Source organism: Micromys minutus (assembly GCF_963924665.1).
Source record: "Micromys minutus genome assembly, chromosome: 11".
In the NCBI taxonomy this organism is placed as follows: Eukaryota; Metazoa; Chordata; class Mammalia; order Rodentia; family Muridae; genus Micromys; species Micromys minutus.
Window position 1 is genome coordinate 19,546 of NC_137980.1, and position 21,300 is coordinate 40,845.

General features: G+C 39.4%; 1 protein-coding gene and 1 pseudogene across 3 annotated transcripts in view; one reads left to right on the forward strand and one right to left on the reverse strand.

Annotated features, from left to right (window-relative positions):
* Positions 1–1,761: 1,761 nt before the first annotated feature.
* On the reverse strand, positions 1,762–2,698 carry LOC308426959 (DNA repair protein RAD51 homolog 1-like; annotated as a pseudogene). The gene has a single exon. The product of its transcript is annotated as a DNA repair protein RAD51 homolog 1-like (transcript).
* Positions 2,699–5,401: 2,703 nt separating this feature from the next.
* The window catches only part of ERAP1 (endoplasmic reticulum aminopeptidase 1), a 34,831-nt gene continuing 18,932 nt past the window's right edge, over positions 5,402–21,300 (forward strand). Inside the window, exons 1-10 of one of the 2 annotated variants that reach the window (XM_080925211.1) lie at positions 5,402–5,510; positions 8,539–9,082; positions 12,467–12,605; positions 15,833–15,967; positions 17,927–18,047; positions 19,027–19,181; positions 19,726–19,839; positions 20,458–20,589; positions 20,814–20,945; positions 21,107–21,178. In XM_080925211.1, coding sequence (XP_080781337.1) covers positions 8,592–9,082; positions 12,467–12,605; positions 15,833–15,967; positions 17,927–18,047; positions 19,027–19,181; positions 19,726–19,839; positions 20,458–20,589; positions 20,814–20,945; positions 21,107–21,178 — 1,491 coding nt within the window. In that variant the 5' untranslated portion in view covers positions 5,402–5,510; positions 8,539–8,591. Of the gene's footprint in view, positions 5,598–8,538; positions 9,083–12,466; positions 12,606–15,832; positions 15,968–17,926; positions 18,048–19,026; positions 19,182–19,725; positions 19,840–20,457; positions 20,590–20,813; positions 20,946–21,106; positions 21,179–21,300 lie in introns of both variants that reach the window. The other variant, XM_080925212.1, reaches the window with a different exon arrangement.

The following is a 21,300-nucleotide window of genomic DNA, read 5'->3' on the forward strand; positions in this document are numbered from 1 at the left end:
TGGCAGGGAGCATGACATCTGGCACACAGGCATGGTGCTGGAGCATCTTGAAACAACAACTACAAGACAGAGAGTGCTCACCCCTTGTAACACACCTTCTCCAACAAGACCACACCTCCTACTCTTTCCAAACAGTTCTACCAACTTAGAACCAAGAATTCAAATGTATGAACACATGGAGACCATCCTCATTCAAACTACCACACCAGCCAGACTGACAAGATGAACCATCACAGAGGCCTTTCTAGGGTTTGTTTGTTCCTTCTGTTTTCCTTTGAATTGGCAGACCTTTAAATCCATCTCCTATATGAGGTTGCCCCTGGCTGGTCACGTACTGTTCCAACCCCCCTCCTTTCTTCATTCTAGAAAAATGTTACTTTAATCTATTTTGTTTGTTTTACTTATTCACTTAGTTACATCATGCTCACTGCCTCCTCCCATTCACCCCTCCCATAATCATTTCCCCATTCCCCATCTCTTCCTCTGAGTGGGTGGGGCCCCAACCCCCAGCACTTCAAATCTCTGTAAGGCTAGGCATTTCTTCTCCCACTGAGGCCAGACAAAGTAGTTCAGCTAGTAGAACATATCCCATGTGCAGAAAACAGGTTTTGGGATAGCGCCATTTCTAAGTGTTCAGGACCCACATGAAGGTCAAACTGTACATCTGCAGCATATGAGCAGGGAGGCCTAGGACCAGTCTGTGAATATTCTTTGGTTGGTGATTCAGACTCTGAGAGCCCCAAGGGTCCAGATTGGTCTTTGTGTGGAGTTCTTATCCCTTTCAGCACCCCCCCACCCCAATCCTTCCTTGTATTTTCTCATAAGAGTCCTGAAGCTCCATCCAGTGTTTGAGTGTGGGCTTTAACTTCTTTTTCCTTTTTCGGTTTGGAAATTCTTTTATTAATGAGATTCATTGACTCAAAAGGAGATCACAGTTTTTGGAAATACTCCTAAAGTAGAGTTATTTGGGTAATGCCAGATCTCTGCAACATGAAACTTAATACAACAAAAACAAAGAACACAGAAAAGATACAGTAAATCAGCCTGGAATTCTTAACTTTAGGCTAAAGTATACAATGCAGTAACCTGAATGTGGGGTTTTCTTTAGGGTTCACACCTTACAACTATAGCAGCTGAGCATAACTACACAGTAGGGAAGGCTGTTATGGAAAACCTGTTTTGCAATATTCAGTTTGCACTAGAATATCTCCAGCAAATAAGACATCCACTGCACAGGACAAATTTGCTTAAGTGAAGTCTTAGCAGTTAAAAGAACAAGTATGCACTGAAGGGCTGTTAGTCTAGCATGCTGCATGTAAGACTCCTTAACCAAAAAATAAATTTAAAATTATGTGACAGATCAGGCATACACTTTTTAAGTTTGTACCTTACTTACAAAGAAAAAGCATGTGTAAAAATACCCATTCTCACTTACTGATCCTCAGGCATTTTCCCATTCTTGAAAGTAAAAGAGTACTCAGAGCTTTCCAGGTTTACTTCTCTGGAAGATAATAGACTGTACCACATCTGTTATTTCATACATCTCCTGCAAACACCAAAGAAACCCGTTATTAATATACTATAAAAGAAACATACAGTTCAGATCAGATATGTTTCTGCTACCAGAAAGCTGATAATTGTTTTCCTGGAAGCTATGCCCTGGCAGTCACAACACGAACCTGTGAAGAAGCCCAGTGAACAGTCCTCCTTGGTAGCCATATAGCATTTAGAAGCTTATCACAGGAAAGAAACCCTAATGATTCAGTCTTTGGCATCTTCCACTCCATCTGCATTAATAGTGAACATAGCTTCAGCTTCAGGAAGACAGGGGAGTCATAGATTTTCTGGTCTCCCCTCTTCCTTTCCTCAGGTACAGCCTGGTGGTTGATGCATAAGCAATGATGTTTCCTCCAGTGGGTTTTTTTTTTTGGGGGGGGGGTCTGCAGCAAACATAACTGCTCCATCTATTTGGGCTACCACCTGGTTGCTGATTTCCACCACTACAACAAACTCATCACCAAGTCGAAGCAGTATCCTTAGAAATCAGGCTAAATGCATTTGCCTGGCTGAAAGCTCTCCCAGACCTGAGTAGTCTGTTCTGTAAAGGGCAGTAGCACTGTCTACAATAAGCAGTGCATATGCTTGGTAAAGAAGTTGGGTGTGGTGGTCAGTGTTGAACCCTCAAGTGTATGTTACATTATCTGGTAGCCGTTCCGGCCTAAGGGTGCCCTCAGTGTAAATGTACATGGCCTTCCCTTTACCTCCACCATGATCAATGGGGAGATGGCATGTTACAGCCAACCTATGACAGATCTCTGTCTTCACAGTTTGGAATTCTCCAAACATCTCTGTGATAGATCCAGTCTCAATTCCACCTTGAAGCAGTTTGTCAAGCTCTTTGGAGAAATCTGTATGATTTCTGACTGGTGCTGGTAAAATTCAGTCCCATTGGAACTAATTTTGCTCCCTCAGCCAGAATTTTGTCAGCTTTGGCTTCACTAATTCCCTTAATATCTATTAGGTTCTTCTTTGGTGCATAGGCAACAGCCTCCACTGTATGGTAACCGGTTTCTTCTAATTTCTTCACATCATTGGCATTTATGCCACATTGCTCTAACCATGAAATAGGTTGTGGACCAAAGCTTTCTTCTTCCACTGAAGTATCTGCATTTGCTTCAAGCTGCATTTGCATAGCCATTACTGTCCTACGCTCCTTCTGGCAGCCCGGTCTGCACAGGCCATGCTCACTCCTGTCACCCAGCTCTAATGCACGTCTCAGCTCCTCCATCAGGCCTTCTCTGAAAAATTTCAGTCCTCCTAGTCACACTTTTGGAGACGTCTCGGTTTTGGCCAGGCATGTATAAGCACTGGACGCTCGACATTCAGAAATCCCACAAAATCTGGGCTTTAACTTCTTATAGTGAGGATCCAGTGACCTAGGTTACATATGACTACTTTCAAAATGTAACATTTAGGTAAATTGACTAGTTCTAATGAACTTAGAGTCTGCTTTAAAATATTCTTTCTTTTACTCTATCTTAGATACCCATTTCTCTTTTTCTGTTGGTAAATACAATGCCATAGATTTTTTTAAAGCTACAACTTGTCTTATAAAAAAGTGTCATCTTTTTTATTAAATAATATCAATAAAGGAAGCTTCATTATTATTTATTTTCAAATTTGAATTTTAGGACTCAGAAGTCTGTGGGTTACTGTGGTGGTTGAATAAGTAAGAATGGTCCCTCAGACTCATATATTTAAATGCTTAGTTATCAGAGAGTGACACTATGTGAAAGTATTAGGAGGTGTGGCTTTGTTGGAGGAAGTATGTCTCTAAAGCTGGGCTGTAGGGCTTCAAAAGTCCACACCAAGTTCAGTGTCTCCCTATCTGTCTGTAGATCAGATGTCACTCTTAACTGCTATAATACCATGCCTGCCATGCTTGCTACCACATTTCCTGTCATAGTGATAATGGGCCAAACGTCTGAAACTGTAAGTAAGCCCCTAATTCAATGCTGTGTGTGCATGTGTGTGTGTGTGTGTGTGTGTGTGTTTCCTGGTCATGGTGTTTCTTCAAAGTTATAGAATAGTAACTAAGTCAGTTACACACATGCAGCAGGAGTCATCAGAAGCAAAAAAATAATGGATGAATGTAGCTTTTTCTGTTATGAGGAGGGAGACAGAGAGAGAGAGAGAGAGAAAGAGAGAGAGAGAGAGAGAGAGAGAGAGAGAGAGAGAGAGAGAGAATGAACAAGCAATCGAAATCTGTGGCTTGCATTCAAAATACTATCTAATGGTAGGTAAACTATCAATTATGTACCCTTTCTCTTTCCTCTGACAGTTACTAAGTTTGGCAGTTTTTTAGTTTTGATTTCACAGATTCTATAACTAACTTAAAATTTAAAAATTGAAGTCCAAGATCAGCCTTTGCAAAATCCCAGGTAGTGTTTTAAAACTGAAAGTGGGTGCTTCCAAATTCATGCTTACACTTTCTACTGTTCTTTGATTCTAAAGATGAAACCACAACCAGTGTAACAACTAATTGTAACTCTGAGCCAGAGTGCGCAGCACTGTTTGCATTCTACTTGCCTGATGGTCAGCTGTTTCTTGCCCAGTTCACAGAGGAACCTATTTCCTCCTGTAATTTCAGGTGACTTCTGTATCAGCTTCAACTCTTCTGCTTCATTTGCTTCTGCTATACTGATCTTCAAAAATGTCTTTATAGCTATGTATACAGTTCAGCGATTGAGAACCACATGCTTAGCACCCACAAGACTTGTGAAGGAGTGGAGAGGGGAAAGACAGACTGAATGATCATAAAGGAAAGTTTATTAGTAACAAAAGAAAAACCATTACATAAAAATAAAATGTAAATTAATGCAATACAAGGCTCTGAACAAGCTAAGGTGGCTGGGAGTTCTTAGAGATGCTTGGAGACTTTAAAAACTAGTGGTACATAGTAATGCCAACCATCACAGAAATTACCAGATTCTGAAACCCCCATAATTCTGCTGAATTTTAATAAAAACCTTCCCCTAATTTCTTTCTACTTGAATCTTGGATGGGGTGTTTTATTTTTATAATAAAAAATGTCCTTGGTGATACATATTTTTCTTGCAAAAAAATTAAAAAAAAACAAAACGGAAACATTGAAAACAGTGTTGAGAGACAATGCTCAGAAGCTTGGATGTCAAGTTCTCAGTGGGCAGGAGACTGAAAACTAGGCCTAAGCAAAAGCCTGGGGAACAGCCAGAACTAGAAATATGTGTTTTATTGCTTCTGTGTACAACTGGCTTTAAACTTATTTTAAATAAAGAAGTGCTGCATATACACCTATGTGCCAGAAGAGGGCATCAGATCCCCTTTTAGATGGTCAAGAGCCACCCTGTAGTTTCCGGGAAGAGCGGCAATCCTCTGTAGTGCAGTGTCTTCCTTATTAGGGGCAGGGAAGTTCTGGAGACCATCTCTAAACTCCCCCCAAAATCTAACCTCCAAAAATCCCCCAACATTTAAGGTATCTACGCTGTATAGAAAACCTCAGAGCACCCAGAATTTGACTTCCGGGATTGTATCTTTTGGGGGTGAGGCAAGGCTCTCAGCTCACTGAGAAAATCTGTATCCAATGGGTGTCCCTCCAAGTTTGGCAGATCAGGCAGTCTGAATGCCTTGTTGAGCACTACCTTTGGACATTGCTCCATTTCTTCCCTTAATGAAGTTAGCAAAAAGATCTAATACACCATGAGAAGTAGAGGAGAAAACAGTCCACGTTCTGGTGGGTGCGCCTCCCTGCTTGGTGCTCTGCCAGCCCTGGAGAATTCAATCCCTATCAGGAACCAGAACTTTGTGTGCCGGTAGCCTTAGCTAGACCGCGCCCTTGGGCTGGCTCTTTTTCAGCGCCTTAGCAGGTGATGATCTGAGCCTGCCGCCCGCCTCAGGCCCCACGTGCCCTTGCCTCCCAACTTCATTTTCACTTTCGGTCCCGGGCGGTGAGATTGACAGTATTGGTGAAGGTGAGGTCGCGCGGTACCGGGTTGTGTGCAGCTGGGGGTGGATTCTGGCTCGGAGGGGCCCGGGGTCGAGCGGACAGGACTGGCCCGGTAAGTCGGGAGCAAGAGTCGGAGCCTGCGGAGGAGTGCCGGACCGCGGCAGTGCGGAGCAGCTCCGCCCCGCCCGGTCGGCGGCCTGGAGAAAGCCCAGGCTGTGAGGCCTGCGCGCTTGTTGGCTCGAGTCACTGTCTGTAGCTGACCACGCTCCGCCTAGCTGTTGGAGACTGGCCAGCGCTGTATCCCACTAAAGCCTAATGGCGACCAGGGAGGGCTGGGCGGATCTCGGGAGGGGAGTGCAGGTCTGTGGAGAGCACCTTGAGGTGTTTCCAGAAAATCGAAGAAGAGCTGTGGAGGGCAGGGAGTGTCCGGAAAGCTCCCTCTCACGTTCCTGTACTCCCTGCCAAATCGGGCCCCACTCCAACCCCACTCCCCCTCCTGCTCCTCTTCTGGATCCTGCTCCCACTCCCATAATCCCATGGCTAGTCGTGGTGGCCTTTATAGAAAAAGCTTTCTTTGAGGTTGAGCAAAATGAGTGTCTTTTCTGTTATGTTGCTGGAATGGTTATTTCCTAAGAGGAAGGGAAGGAACAAGAGAACACACTAACTTAAGCTTTTGGTAACAGTTTTTTAGGTAACCCGGGTTTGGAAAGAAATACTGTGTTTTCTTCTGAAAGCCAGAATTCCTGTCAGCTCCTTATATGGCCAACAATTTAAAAACTTTTTTAATTGGCCACAATTGTCAAAGCTCCCACCTCCCACCCCTTTACTGATTAGATTTGTAAATGTCCCTTGACTTGAATCGGTAGCTTTTTAAAGTGTACCTAAGACAAAAATTCTAGCATATTTATACAATTTTAATTCTGCATTGAAATAATTTGTCAGAAATGATAAGCCATTATCAGTGCATGTTAACTTTACTGTTTACAGAAGTTTGGATTATACTGTGGGAAATTTGAAAGCATATATGTTGCTGCTTGATTTCTTTACAATCAGTGTTTTAATACAAGTGGAAAATCACCCAATTACCTTTAACTTCCCTGAGGAGCATAAAACGTCAGAATCACCACATGCAGCTTAAATAAGATTTCTAAAATGGCAGACTCTCTGGGTTGAGGTAAGTTAGTTGATAGAGCCTACCACACATTAACAATAGATAACTTCAATTTCATCGCATGAAAAAGGAAAGTATTTTATAATGTTTTAAAAATTAAAACAAAGCCTGGAATGGTATGACATTATATCTGTGCTGAGTGCCTCCTAGAAATTTTATTTGGGTGATGTCAATTTGCAGTTCATATAATTAAAATACTTATAGATCAGAAATCTAGTTATATAAGCAAATTGGTGGTTGCTCTACTGGAGTTGGAGGACAGAAAGGTAAATGAAAAAAATGAGATTAAAAAGAGCAAAGTAGATTTAGTTATTTTTAACAATATAAAACCTTTTGTGGTGATATTAACATGCAGCCAGATCTGCGAACCTTTGTATCTTAGAATAAAAATTCTCATGGGGCATGATCTGTTTTAGGGATCCACATTTCTAATGTAGTTCAAATGTCCAGCAACCAGAGGGGTCTGAGAGAATTAGGACCATTTTCTCAAGCTCTTCTTGAAAACTGATAGAGACAGGTTTGTGTAAGATAATGAAATATGCTTGATTCTGAAGGATAGATTTTAAATGCTCATAAAGTTCACATATGCTTTATATCCTGTGGCATTTGTCATGCAGCAAAAATGTATAGGATGTGGCATTACTTACATTAGGCTGTAAGTATAATCTTTATATAAGTTTTCTTGAGAATAATCATTTTTTCTTATAAGTCTCTCTGTAATACTCTTCATTCCACATGAATTGCCTAGTCTATGGTAATATCACCCTTAACTCACCTGATTTCATCTGACCTAGGAATCTAAGCCGGGTTAGAGCTGTTAAATACTTGGATGGGAGACAATTCCAATTCTTTCTCTGTTATGTTTTCTAAAAGAAGTCAGTTCCTGACCTGCTTACCACACAAGTAGCACTTTAAATTTCATGCTTTTTTCCAAATCTAACATGTCCTTCTAGGCTAATATCAGATGCTGACCCTTGCATCCTAGAGTCACTGCAGTGAGACTAACTCTTTTGCTTTGTAAATGGCTCTATTCTTCCCAATACCAATACCGAGCTATTACTGTTGTTGTTATTAAAACACTCCACCACACTATGTTGTGCTTTCTATTTGTACATGAATGATCAATATCCTCTCTACTTGGGATGGCTGGACTACAAGGCCTATTTTTGACTGCAGAAGCTGAACAGTCTAGATTCTTGTTTTCTTCCCCCTGCTTAGTGTTGTGGACACCTCATTTTAGTGTAGACAAGTGAACTTTAAAGCTGGTGAAGCTCTTGTAGGGTCAGTTGGCATCATTGTAGAAATGGAAGCAAAGCAAGCTTCTGACTCTAGGGCACAACAGGACTCTCCTAAGAATGAATGTATATAAACAATGTGACTTGGTCATATTCTGCTATAGCTCTGCCTGACCACCTTTGCCTCTTTTATTGCCAAATGTCATTATTGACCTACTCTAGACACTAATAGTTCCTTTTTTGGTAGAGTTTGTCCTATTACTTTCCTATTTTATTCTAGTATCTTGGTTTAAATAAAATGGAGTTAAAATTTGAAAGTCAAATGATTCTAGTGGATCTGAAGCCAGTTGTGCCTGCAGTTTCAGTACTAACATACAGAGGCAGAGCAACTACAAGTTGGAGGCCAGCTAGTTTATGCTGCAAGTTTTAGGCTGTCCAGGTAACCACAGTTGAGGTGGTCTCAGTAAAAATAAAAAGAATGAACAGAGCTTCCAATGGAAAACAGAAGGTGATTTTAAATATCTGGAACTTTTGGAACATTCCATCTGTGTCTGATGATGACATGCATTATGACATGTCATAATAACATTGAATATTACTGACAATTATATTTGCTTTTGTATATTTTGTCTTTATTGTGCCTGTAGGTAATTTGAGCAAGAAGATGGTGTCTTTGCTCCTCAAATAGTCACTTGCAAGCATGCCCTCTCTTCTCTACCTAGTATTGACCTTTTTAGCTGTGTCATCTTCTTCTTGTTGTCAGAACAGTGATAAAGCATCTCCAAAAGCTAGTAATGGGGTCCCATTCCCTTGGAATAACATGCGACTTCCTGAGTATATCACCCCAATTCATTATGATCTCATGATTCATGCAAACCTCAGCACTCTGACTTTTTGTGGAAAAACAGAAGTAGAAATCACAGTTAGGCAGTCCACCAGCACCATTATCATGCATAGTTACCAGCTGCAAATATCTAAGGCCACTCTTAGGAGAGGAGGTGGAGAGATGCTGTCTGAAGAACCACTGAAGGTCCTGGAATATTCTGCTCATGAGCAAGTTGCACTGCTGGCTGCCCAGCCACTCCTTGCTGGGTCCCTGTACACAGTTATCATCAACTATGCTGCCAACCTGTCTGAGAATTTCCATGGATTCTATAAGAGCACCTACAGAACACAGGAAGGGGAAATGAGGTAATGGGTATTTTCAGCTTCAAGTGTGCCCACACTAAATCTATTATTTAGATGCTGTTCCTTTCAATTTCCCCTTTCATGCTGAATTTTGTTCATATTATCATCTTTATGCTGTTAAAAATGACTAAATCTCCTCTCTTACCTTTTTGGCTTTATTTTTGATTCAATTTTCTTCTTTTCAGCTCCAGGATGGTAGATATTTATTTGCTCACATAATTATATTTCTGAGCTATAATAAATATCTTAATTCTTTTGAGTATGCATTAGTTTCTTGGGGCTCTTGTAACAGGTGCCACAAACTAGGTCGCTTAGAATAGTCTAAATTTTCTCCTAGTTTTGGAAGCTGTGTTCCCTACTCAAAGTGCAACCCCTCCTTGCTTCTCCTTAGAATCTGGTGGTAACTGTTCATCCTTCATAACCCTTACCAGAGAGGTGCATCCCAGCTCTATTTTCTCCTGGTCCTCAATAATCCTTCCTGCACCTTATATGTCCAAAATAGCAACTTCCAAATTAGAATACCAGTCATATTGCTTTAGGCACAGTTCAGTATCCTCAGTTTAGCTTTATTTCATTGGCAAAGGTCTGTGCTAGCTTGTAGCTGTAGCTGCCAGGAGATACTTATATTTGCTGTTAGAAGCATAGCAGGAAGTCCTTGAGTCCACAGATCTCCAGGGAAAGCAAGAATATTAGACACCGATTGTCTTTCTAATGAGAAAGATGAAAAAAACCTGTTCTTCCATCTAGAGAGATGAGAATTGAATGTGGTTAACAGCCTAGTAATCTGTTTTATCTCTTGGGAAAGGCCATATTAAGTTCTTACAACCAGGACCAAAGGTGGCTAAACTTATCTTTATACTACATGGAGATCAGGACAGATCCATAAGCCCTTAAGCTAGTAAAAGTGTTACATCTCTAGAAAACATCCTGGAAGAAATGACATGTATACTAAGTTTCGTTTCAATGTAATTATGTTTCCTTGGGTAATGGGGATTGTACTACACCAGGAAACTTTTTTTTCCCCAAATTATACTGGACTTAAATTATTAGACTCCTCTGAATCTGATTCAGGTTGACAAAATCAATCTGCAACAGTTTTTCATTCTTATCTCTTTGTGGGGTTCAAATCCTTGCCAGGATACCTGAAGGGACCCCCCCTCAGTTTGCAAACTACAGGTATCCATAAGATTAATAATGTCTAAGACCAATTGTCCTGTTAAACTTTCATGCTTTCTTTACTTCTAAAGGAACATACAGAAAAACACAAAGCAGCTTAAATACTTCACTACTGAAGAGACTGCTTAAGTTTCTGAAAGATACCAGTATATCTCAAGAGCCATGAACTCTAACCTGAACAAAACCTATGACACATTCTTCACAAGGCATCAGATAAGTAAACTGAAAGGGGAAAAAATCACATGATAATGTTTCAGTAAATATAAACGTGGTAACCTTTTATCCTGCACTAGTGCCATCACCATTAGGGCCATATGGCACTGCAGGGTATCTTTATCTCTTCGACTCCACGCTGTCCCTGAGTACTCTCAGACCCAGGAGGATGACCATGAGCTGCCCTCTCCCAGCTGTCAGCTACCAGCCAGGAACTTAGCTCACATTCTCCATAGCCCAGTAAAATCATGACTCAACAATCAATAACGTATCAAATAGATTTACATGTTAAATTTTCAGTCCACAATCTATCCACACAAAAAGCTTGTAACCAATTGATGAAGATGTAAACTGTCCACCTAGATAAAACAAATTGACCCCTAGAAACCCTGAGAGATAATTATATCTACCTATCGCCAATGAAGACCACCTGGAACTAGAACCTCCTCCTCTGGCTCCATATTGATTCTCCCTGCTCCTCCTTATCCTCTTCTTTCCTTGACTTTTCCCTCGCCCTTCTTCTCATCCAATGATATTCTGAACCCGCCTTGTTGTATAATGACATCATCCTACATGATAACCTCATTAGATGCTGAAAAGGCCTTTGAAAAATCCAACACCACTTCATGTTAAAAAATATTAAAGAGATAAGGGATACAAGACACATACCTGAACATAATCAAAGCAATATACAGGAAGCCAATGGTCAACATCAAATTAAATGAAGATAACCTTAAAGCAATAAAACTAAAATCAGGGACAAGACAAGGCTGCCCTCTCCCTATCAATTAGCCCCTATAGATTTAATATAGTAACTTGAAGATATAGCCAGAGTAGTAAAACATATAAAGGATGTCAAGGGATACAAATTGGAAGGGAAGAAGTCAATTGATTATGATAGTATACATAAACAACTCAAGAAATTTTACCAAAGAACTTCTATAGCTAATAAACACCTTGAGCAAAGTGGCTGGATACAAAAATAACTCAAAGAAGTAAGTGTCTCTTTGTTATACCAATGATAAATGAGCAGTTAAGGAAATTAGGGAAACAACACTTTTTATAATAGCCATGAATAGTATAAAATCTGGTGTAATTCTAATCAAGCAAGTGAAAGATCTATATGACAAGAACTTCAAGTCCCTAAAGAAAGAAACTGAAGAAAGTATCATAACATAAAATGATATCCCATGGTCATGGATAGGTAGGATTAACATAGTGAAAATTTTCCTCAGTTTAATGGTTAAGAAAGTAGAAAAATTTAGTCATGTTTATTAATGATATGTAGGTTTTCTTTTTGAATTGCTTATATCTGAGATTCCACTTGGTCCTTGAGGATATTCTAATCAATTTAGAGTTCATTGTATTTTAAAGCTGTTAATCTACTGTCAGTATTTTTCTGTGTATTTTTTAAAAGAGATTTTATTATAGGACTTTTTCTTTTGTATTTGTATCAACATGTGTGTATACATGTGTATGCAGCCATATGCAGACAAGGTCAAAATAATATGTCTTCTTAGTGTGCACTTCTCTTTCTTTCATTCTTTATTGAGCAACTAAACTTGATTAGTGCTCACTAATTAGAAATTGGATGTCCAGTGATCTCTGGGAAGCTGTCTGTTTGTCCCCTGAATGTTAAGATTACAACTGCATGTCTTCATACACAGATTTTTCATGTGAGTCCTAGAAATTTGGACTCAGGTCCATATGCTTATAGGAGAGACACTTTACCAGATGAGCTATCTCCATAGCCCCTCTGTACTGTAAAAAATTATCTATTGACTCCAGAACTTGGGAAGCAAAGGCAGGTAAATCTCTGTGAGGCCAGCCTATTCTCCATAGCGAGCCAGGGTTACACAGCAAGACCCTGTGTATAAATAAATCAATAAATAAGTAGTAATATTAAAGGTTCTTAAATTAACTCCAGGAATTACACAATACAAATACCTCCTTTGGAGTCCCTGTTGCACTGTATTGATTTTATTTCACTTCTTGTAGAATACTTGCAGCAACACAGTTTGAACCCACAGCTGCTAGAATGGCTTTCCCCTGCTTTGATGAGCCTGCCCTCAAGGCAAGTTTTTCCATCAAGATAAAGAGGGACCCAAGGCACCTGGCCATCTCCAACATGCCCTTGGTGAGTATGAATGGAATCTGCTCCTGGGAAATCTGCCCTTTTCTGTGATGTGCAGTACTTCAACATTTCAATTACCTTTGGTTTTATTTCCTGACAGTTATGTTTCCTGCCATCCTTTTCCCTCGAACCAATGCTTTTGTTTCAAGTTTGTTGATAGCCAAACAAAACAATGTTCCTTAGGAAGTTCAGGTTTTCAGTATGAATAATGCACATGAGAGGGTAATGTCAGGAATTCACACCAGGCTCAGCACATAGTTCCCTTCACAAATTGCTCTCACCCCATTTTCCCCTGTTATTTTATGAGGATATTGAGTGAATAGCTTTGCCAAATAAAGTCATACAGCATCTCCTAGTAATGTCGGAAGCTACATCCATAGAGCCTCACTAACACATGAGCTGAACAAGAACAACAATACATAGAGAGCCTACAATGAGCTTCAACCCTAAACAAAAAATTGCTGGCAACTAAGGAATGCTGAGAGTTGGAGAAATAAATCTTCCTGAGGAAAGAACACTTCAGTTGGTTATTCAAACTAAATAGTCAACCCTGAATGCATGACAGAAAATAAAGAAGCTGAAAACCTACATACAAGTAGCATTATACAGAGTGATCATATATTCATGTAACAATTAATGAAAATAAAGGCCATTTGAAAGAGAATAGGAGGGTTATATGGTAAGGTTTGGAAGGAGAAAAAGGGAAAGGGGAAATGGTATTATATTGCAATCTAAGTAGTAATAATTACCATCTACTAACATTAACTACACACCCTATAGTCATACGTATGACATTTGGACAGATGTGGGACTCAGTACATAATGGGAATCCTGATACTCAGTTGAGAAGGTAGAAGCCTCAGGAACACTGAGTGAGACAACAGGTAGCTTCCTGGACTCCCGAAAGTCAGGAATCCTTGCCATAGGCACCACACTGCCCCTTTGGGCATTTGCTACACCTCAAGTCCCTTACCCATAGGTAGATGTGACCTGTAAACTAGGCAGAAGCTAGAGGCAGAAGCAGGACCGCCTCCAAATATGTAGACAAGGTCTTCTCTAGTTCTCAGGCCAAGACAATAGGAAGTACCGGTTGTCAGACTCCAAATCTTACTGTATATACATGGGAGCTTGGGTTGAAAGTTAAAGAAAAGAAAAAAAAAAAAAAAACAGACAAAAAGACGCAAGTAAGAATCATTTCTCCAGGGCTGAAGACATGGCTCAGCCATTAAAGGCTAGGCTCACAACCAAAAATATAAGAAACATTCCAATGCCTGAGATCCTTTGTTCTAAGGAGCTGATTGGGAGGAGATTTTTTTTTTTTCTCTCGAAGCTTCTTGCACCCTCCTGCTGGCTGGGTTCAGCCTGGCTAGGTGTCCCAGGGCAGTGGGAGAAACGTGCCCTGATGATCCCACCAGTGGAAGCAGTGAAGCTGAGCTCTTCTGTGCCAGCCAGACCCAGTGGCAGAGGTGGCAGAGGTCACCCCCATCTAGCCAGAGAGCTGTGTGAGATTTCTGACTCCAGGTCCTACAGACAGACATCCAAAAGAATAGTAGTATTTTCAGAGCCTGTATTGTTAGAGGTTAGCTCCATTGAGTAGCCATTTCTTCAAGGCAAATGTGGGTAGCACTCTCCCTGATTTATAAGGTAGAAAGATGTCCATGCCCAAGGAATAAAACCACTCATCTACTTTCTTTGTCTCATGGATCCTGGCTACTGCATCAAGTACAACTGAAGCTGTGGTGCAGCTGTGGTGCAGCCACTGAGCACCATCACCAGACTCTTCATGGTTTCAATGTTCAAAATTGATTTCCATTCAATGAAGTCAAGGGTAGAATAATCTTTCTAGGATCCTAAAGAGCGTTTATTTTCATTATGGTAGCTATGGCAGAGGGACACAGAACCCCAGATAAACATGTCTACATTACAAGTCTGTGCCTGTTATTAAACACCTGAAAGATCCCTTTATCAAGTAAATTTTGTGTACCCTAGAGGGCTGTGTTCTTTGCAAACTCTTGGTATCTAGCTCTGTTCCTGTTTTCACTTTTCATATGAATAGAAAAAGATACTTTTTCATGTTATGATTTTCTACTCCAAGCAATGTTAATGTTGTTGCTTTGTAGTATAGAACTGTATTCTCTAATGAGAGTGTCAAAGCTTTAGGAAAATAAAAGAACATCAGACATTTGAGGAAAAATCCATAGGCTTACATATGAAAGGCAAGGAGCTCTAGAGACACCACAAGATAATAACATCCTATTCTACTGGGTATCTGGGACCCATGTGAGAGCACAGGAAAGCCTGTAGCGCCATCTTGCTTCTGGGGCAGGAAAGTCTTTCACTAGAATCTAAAGAATGGGCCAGCTTTCCAAACAGATGTGGTGCTGAGAGGAAGACCAATGGATATTTAGGGTTGCAGGGCTGGAAAGCCAGATTCTATATACCATTAGAATGTTGAAAATGCAGGCAATTGGCAAAGATTAAGCACATTTATATTGGTACAATCAGGTTGCTTTCCTATTAATTAGCACATCAAAATGGAAATTTGGGCCAGAAACCATTTAAATGAAAGAATAGCTTGAGATTCTTAAGGAGTAAAGCTAAGTTGCTTAGCATGATTGAATAAAATGACCAGAAGGTGATAGGCAAACACCATACCTAGTGACGGACGGAAGTTAGAAAAGGTGAGGGCACAAAAATAGGCAACAATGGAACGGACCATAGGAATGTGTCCATCTGCATGCTTCTCCCTGGGCTGTTTCTTTCTGTAAGAAACACTTTTTGTGCTAAAGTATTAGTCTCTCCTTCTGGCAGCACATCTCTTAGACTGTATGCATAAGTATGCAACCCTTTCTTCAAGACTTCTTGCATCATGATTTTACTTAAAACTCATTCAAATAAAATAAGTTTGAAAAAGATTTTGCGTATTATGCAAAGTCATAGGGCACTTTGAACTTAATATAAACATCAGAAGTTCTTTTTGGGTAGCTAATGGTTATATATGTATTGCCCAGTATAGAGTGTATTTATATTCCACAAAAAAGAAATAGAATCAAATGGTCTGGCCTTTACCTCTAAATTATAGTTATATATCTAGTAGTGACTTTTAAATGTAATAATAGAAATATTGTACTGTTCTCTTCAATATGTATTTTACTTTGGGATATTTCTTCTTCTGATGTGTGTCAGTGTGTTGAACAATTGGATTACTTGGTTACTTACTTTGATAATAGGTGAAATCTGTGAATGTTTCTGAAGGACTCATAGAAGACCATTTTGATATCACTGTGAAGATGAGTACCTACCTTGTGGCCTTCATTATTTCTGATTTTAAGTCTGTGAGCAAGATGACTAAAAGTGGAGTCAAGGTGAGTCCATGATTGCCTCACAAGATGATCAGCCTGTGCTGATAGTCCTGGTTTCAAGGCTAGTAGCCCTGCATCTTGGGATTCCCTCAATATTAGCAAAAACAGGAAAGGTAATGATTCCATTGTCACAGATGCTTACTTAATAGCTGTGACCTAGTAACAAAAGGATATAGAGCACTTGGCCATGTGTAAGTTACTAGTTACCTGGCTCTATTGCTATTTAGCTCTTTGACCTTGGATTTTTTCCTTGTGGAATGTTGATTGTACTTCTTTAAAAATTTTTGAACTGTCCAGGTATCAGGACAGAGACAGAGCTCTGGGACTTCAAGGCCAGCCTGGTCTACATAGCAAGTTCCAGGATAGCCAGAGCTACAGAGGGGATCCTATCTCAAAAGATAAGCAAAAAAAAAAAAAAAAAAAAGCAGAATAGACCACATCTTGCAGAGGTTTCTAAACTTGCATCTGATTATGATTGTCTACAACATTAAAGGCAGTGCTACTGATTGTAGAGAGGAAAGAAAAAAACATTGCTTGCTGGTTTCAAGAAGGAATCTTTGGGAAGGCAGTCTAGGTCAGGAGAATGTTAGAAGACTCTAGTAAATGTCCTGTTTCAAGCAGTTTGAGCCTGGGCTTAGCACTTCTGCTTTCACAGTGCTGTCACATGGCCCAGAAGGAAAACATACTTTAATGGGAACTGAATTTTCTGTTTATGTACTGCTGTCTCCTAAGGCCTGAGTATCTGGGCTACTCTGAATTGCCATTTCTTCTTCTAGTGCTGTGGATATTTGAAAGGAAGGCTGTGGCTTAGGTGAAGAGAATACTGTAATCTGCCAATTGCTTTGCATATTTTGCTGACTGTTGTGCATGATTTTTTTTATAATGTCTAAGCTATATTTACATTTTTAGTTCTTTCTTATTTTCCTTGAAACATACTAAATATACATACATATTTTATGGTCATTATGTATGCAAATATACATATTTTATATCCTGGACATAGTTATCACCATACCTGAAGTTTTTGGGCATTTTGTTTCTGCATACTTTCTTTCATGTTATCTTGATTCTTTGTATTTATTATGGCTTATTCTTCAATCAAAAGTAAACTCTTCTAGAACACATGTCTTCATTCCTGTCAAATGACAGAATACTTCCAATCCAAAGATGACCTTAAATAAGGGTATTAGATTCAGGACTTTAGATTACCTAGTTATTTTAGTTCCAACTTTTAAGAACTATGAGGATTAATTTTAAACTACAGTATTTTTAAAAGACTGTCCCATTCTTCTATGTGTAATATTAGTGAATAGCAAAGCCTTTCTTCCTTCTTTCCTTTCCTCTTCCTTTCTCCCTCATTCATTTTTTCCTCCTTTCCTCTCTTCCTTCCTTCCTCCCTTCCTCTCTTCCTCCCTCCCTCCTTCCTTCATTTATTTCTTTCTTCATCGGTTCCTGTCTTATTTTCTTTCACTTACAGTTTCTTTCAGAGAAGTGTGATTTATTTTTAGTTTACCCATACACTAAGGGAGTAGCTTTGGAGTTAGGTTTTATGGAGGGTTGGTATTTCCTGCTATACTCCCTGCCTTGGCTAGGACCTGAAACCACCTTTTGTTCCTAGAATCTGTCAATGCCATAAGAGCCAGAGCTTGAATCCATCTGTACTGGGCTCTGGGAAATATACAGGGGAAAAATGGGTGTGGTACCCTACTGACTTCCTAGCACCTAGTTGACATTGTACTATTGTTTTCTAAGTCATCACACATTACTGCTTTCTGAAAATAGCTTGAACCTGTATTTATAGCTTTCTGTAGTTATTTTGAGAAATGAAATTGATTAGGAGCAATCAGAATTAAAATAATGGAATTCTGAATTGTCTTCTGTAGTATTGACATCCATTGTTCTCTCCAGTTATAGTGGAAAGCCATTCTGTTATTTGAGTATCCTCCTGTTCTTCCACTTTAGGTCTCTGTGTATGCTGTACCAGACAAGATAAATCAAGCTGATTATGCTCTGGATGCTGCAGTGACTCTTCTGGAGTTTTATGAGGATTATTTCAACATTCCATATCCTTTACCCAAGCAAGGTAGAGCACTACTGGCATTTCCAGGTGGCATTTGATGACCTCTATCATAGATAATGTTATCATTACTGGTGCATCCCCATTATTCTTTATATTGCCCTTCACAGAATGAAATTCCCAGCAAAGTTCAAACAACAGGAAGGTCCTTCTGATAATCCCCTAACCTCTGATTTATGAAATCAACTGATAATGACAGATCATTTTGCAGTTTCTGACAGTGCAGCTTAAGGATGGCTTTGCCCTCTGGAGTTATTAACAGGAGGAAGAAGAGTGCAGGGATTCATTTTTTTCTCTTTTGTCATTATCAGTAAAGACTTTGCAGGAGAATAGAAAATAGCCCCCCAAACTCCAAAGGACTACATATGCCAACTACAAGAAAATGCAGATTTTATATGAACTCTCAAAGCTATTGGCTATTGTGTTTTTAGGAGTATAGCTGTAGACATCCTGAATACAGTAGATTACTAAGGTAATTTTGTGATTGTTCAGTTCCCAAACGTATGGTTTAAATATTAGAGATGGGGCGAAGCCCAATACCTCAGACCTGTTTTTCCAGGTACTCAAGAGGCTGAGGCAGAAAAATTGGAAGTTGAAGTCCAGACTAATTAATGGAGAGAGACCTGTCTCAAAATTAAAAGTAAAGAGAAGCATGGGGGATGTATCTCAGTGGTAGAACATGCACAGGGCCCTAGGTTCAGTCCCCAGTACTGGCAAATAAAAGGAGAAAAAAGGAAAAAGAAATCAGAAGAGATGTACTGAGAGGCTTGAGATTTAAGGCTGATTTAGTCACACTGGCAACAACATGATATTTACAGAGCCTCTCTTTTTCCACCAGAAAAGGTCCTTAATTCCACCCTGGAGCTTCCTAATGCTGCATTCATGGGCTTAGGTTTTCATTTTGTCCTTCATTCTGATGTTTGGTACATTCAAGGGCATATGCAGCTGTAAGACTGATAATGAGTTGTATTCCTTTCTACCCAAGATCTTGCTGCAATTCCAGACTTTCAGTCTGGTGCTATGGAAAACTGGGGCCTGACCACATACAGAGAATCTTCTTTGTTATATGATAAAGAAAAGTCTTCTGCATCCAGTAAGCTTGGCATCACAATGACTGTGTCCCATGAACTGGCTCACCAGGTAGGAAAGTTTAGTCATACATAATTTTTTGTTCTTTGAGAATTTCATAGGAACTTAAAATGATATAGGATTATGTCCACTCCTTATTTCCAATCCCATTCAACTCTTCCTGGGTCCTCTTAGCAAAACACCTACCACCCAACTTCATGTCTTTTTCCATTTTGTTTTTTAATTACTTACCAAAATCAATTAGTGCTGACCACATAAGGATTTTGCTGAAGAATAAGCAGTCTGCCTCAGAGAAGAATGATCTTTAGTGTAAAATTTATTTCTCTGTTGGGACAAATGAAGCTACTCATACAGCTATTGTGTTTACTTTTCATTTTAGAGAAGAATTATTTTTTTAAGTTTCAAGTTTTTTTAATTAATGTTGAAAACTCCTTATATTTACTCTGATAAAATGTTTAATAAATACATTTACATTGTTAAACTTATAGTCATTTTTCATGTATCTAAATCTGTTGTATCTGTTTCTGCCATAGTACATATATACATTACAATTTCCCTAATAAGTTGCAGATAAGCAGTCATATTTTCCTTTCAGTGGTTTGGAAACCTGGTCACCATGGAATGGTGGAATGACCTTTGGCTCAATGAAGGATTTGCCAAATTTATGGAGTTTGTGTCTGTCACTGTGACCCATCCTGAACTAAAAGTTGTACGTAGTTGTTTGTTTTATCTTAGGTTAATCTATTGCTTTAAAAAATCATTTTATTTGTTTCAAATGATATCCCCTTCCCTGTTATTCCCCCATAATCTTTCATGACACCCCTCCTCTCCCCCTTCCCCTTTGCCTCTATGAGGGTGCCCTCTAACCACTCATCCACTTCTGCCTCACCAGTCTAGTATCCCCCAATGCTATCAAACTTCCACAGGATCAAGGGCCTTTCCCTTCCATTGATGTCAGATAAGTCTGTCCTCTGCTACATATGTATCTGGAGCTATGGATCTCTCCATGTGTACTCTTTGGTGGAATGATCATCTTTCTAGGTTAATGTGAAATTGTTTATTCCAAAGTGGTGAAAATAAATGGACTATTAATGGCTTATTTACAGTCTTCAGTTTCTTAGATGTTTAGATCATTCCTTAGAAAGATCTTTCTTTAGAAAGATTAGCAGTACTGTTGTATTAGCTAGAAATATAAGATTAGTTGACACAGAAATCAGAATTCTAGTCCTGTTTTGCAGATTAAGTCTTCCTCCTTTTATTCTTTTTACCTAAATATAGATTAGGGGTGATACTTTCTCCTCTTTATTTCTGTTCTCTATGTAAATAGGAAGAATATTTCTTTGGCAAGTGTTTTAATGCAATGGAAGTTGATGCATTAAACTCCTCTCACCCTGTATCCACACCCGTGGAGAATCCTGCGCAGATTCGGGAGATGTTTGATGATGTTTCTTATGAAAAGGTAAAAGAACATTGTTGTGGTGAAGTTTGGACACTAAGTTCATTAGTAGTTGAATAGAGGGCTTATAGTTCAGGTGTGGGATAGCTTGAAGTTGTTTGGCCCAATCTAACAATAAGATTGTAGTCAATTCTTCATGCTTTTTATGGTTTAAAATCTTGAAAAACTAAATGCAGCTGCATTGAAATGTACAAACCACAGATAGTGATATTTTCTTATCTTTTCAGGGGGCTTGTATTCTGAATATGTTAAGAGATTATCTGAGTGCAGATACATTCAAAAGAGGAATTGTACAGTATCTCCAAAAGTATAGTTATAAAAACACGAAAAACGAGGACCTGTGGAATAGCATGATGCATGTGAGTAGTGCTCAAAAGCTCTGCATCTGGGGGTGGCCAACTGACTGCCTTGTTTTGTTTTTCCCTGTATTATGTTTTGTATTTCACTGTATTATTCTCCATCCCAAAGAACCAAAGTACTTTCTAGAGAAATAAGAGTGACTTGTTATTTTTGGTTTTAGATTTGCCCCACAGATGGCACACAAACAATGGATGGCTTTTGCTCTAGAAGCCAAAACCCATCATCAACTTCAGTAAGTCTCTCAGCCTGTCCTTGTCTACCCATGCATGTTCTTCTTTATATTCTTTGAGTGGTATCTCTGCCAAATTTTTGAGGTCCTCAATTAAATCACTCTCATCCCAGGTAGGTCTGCAT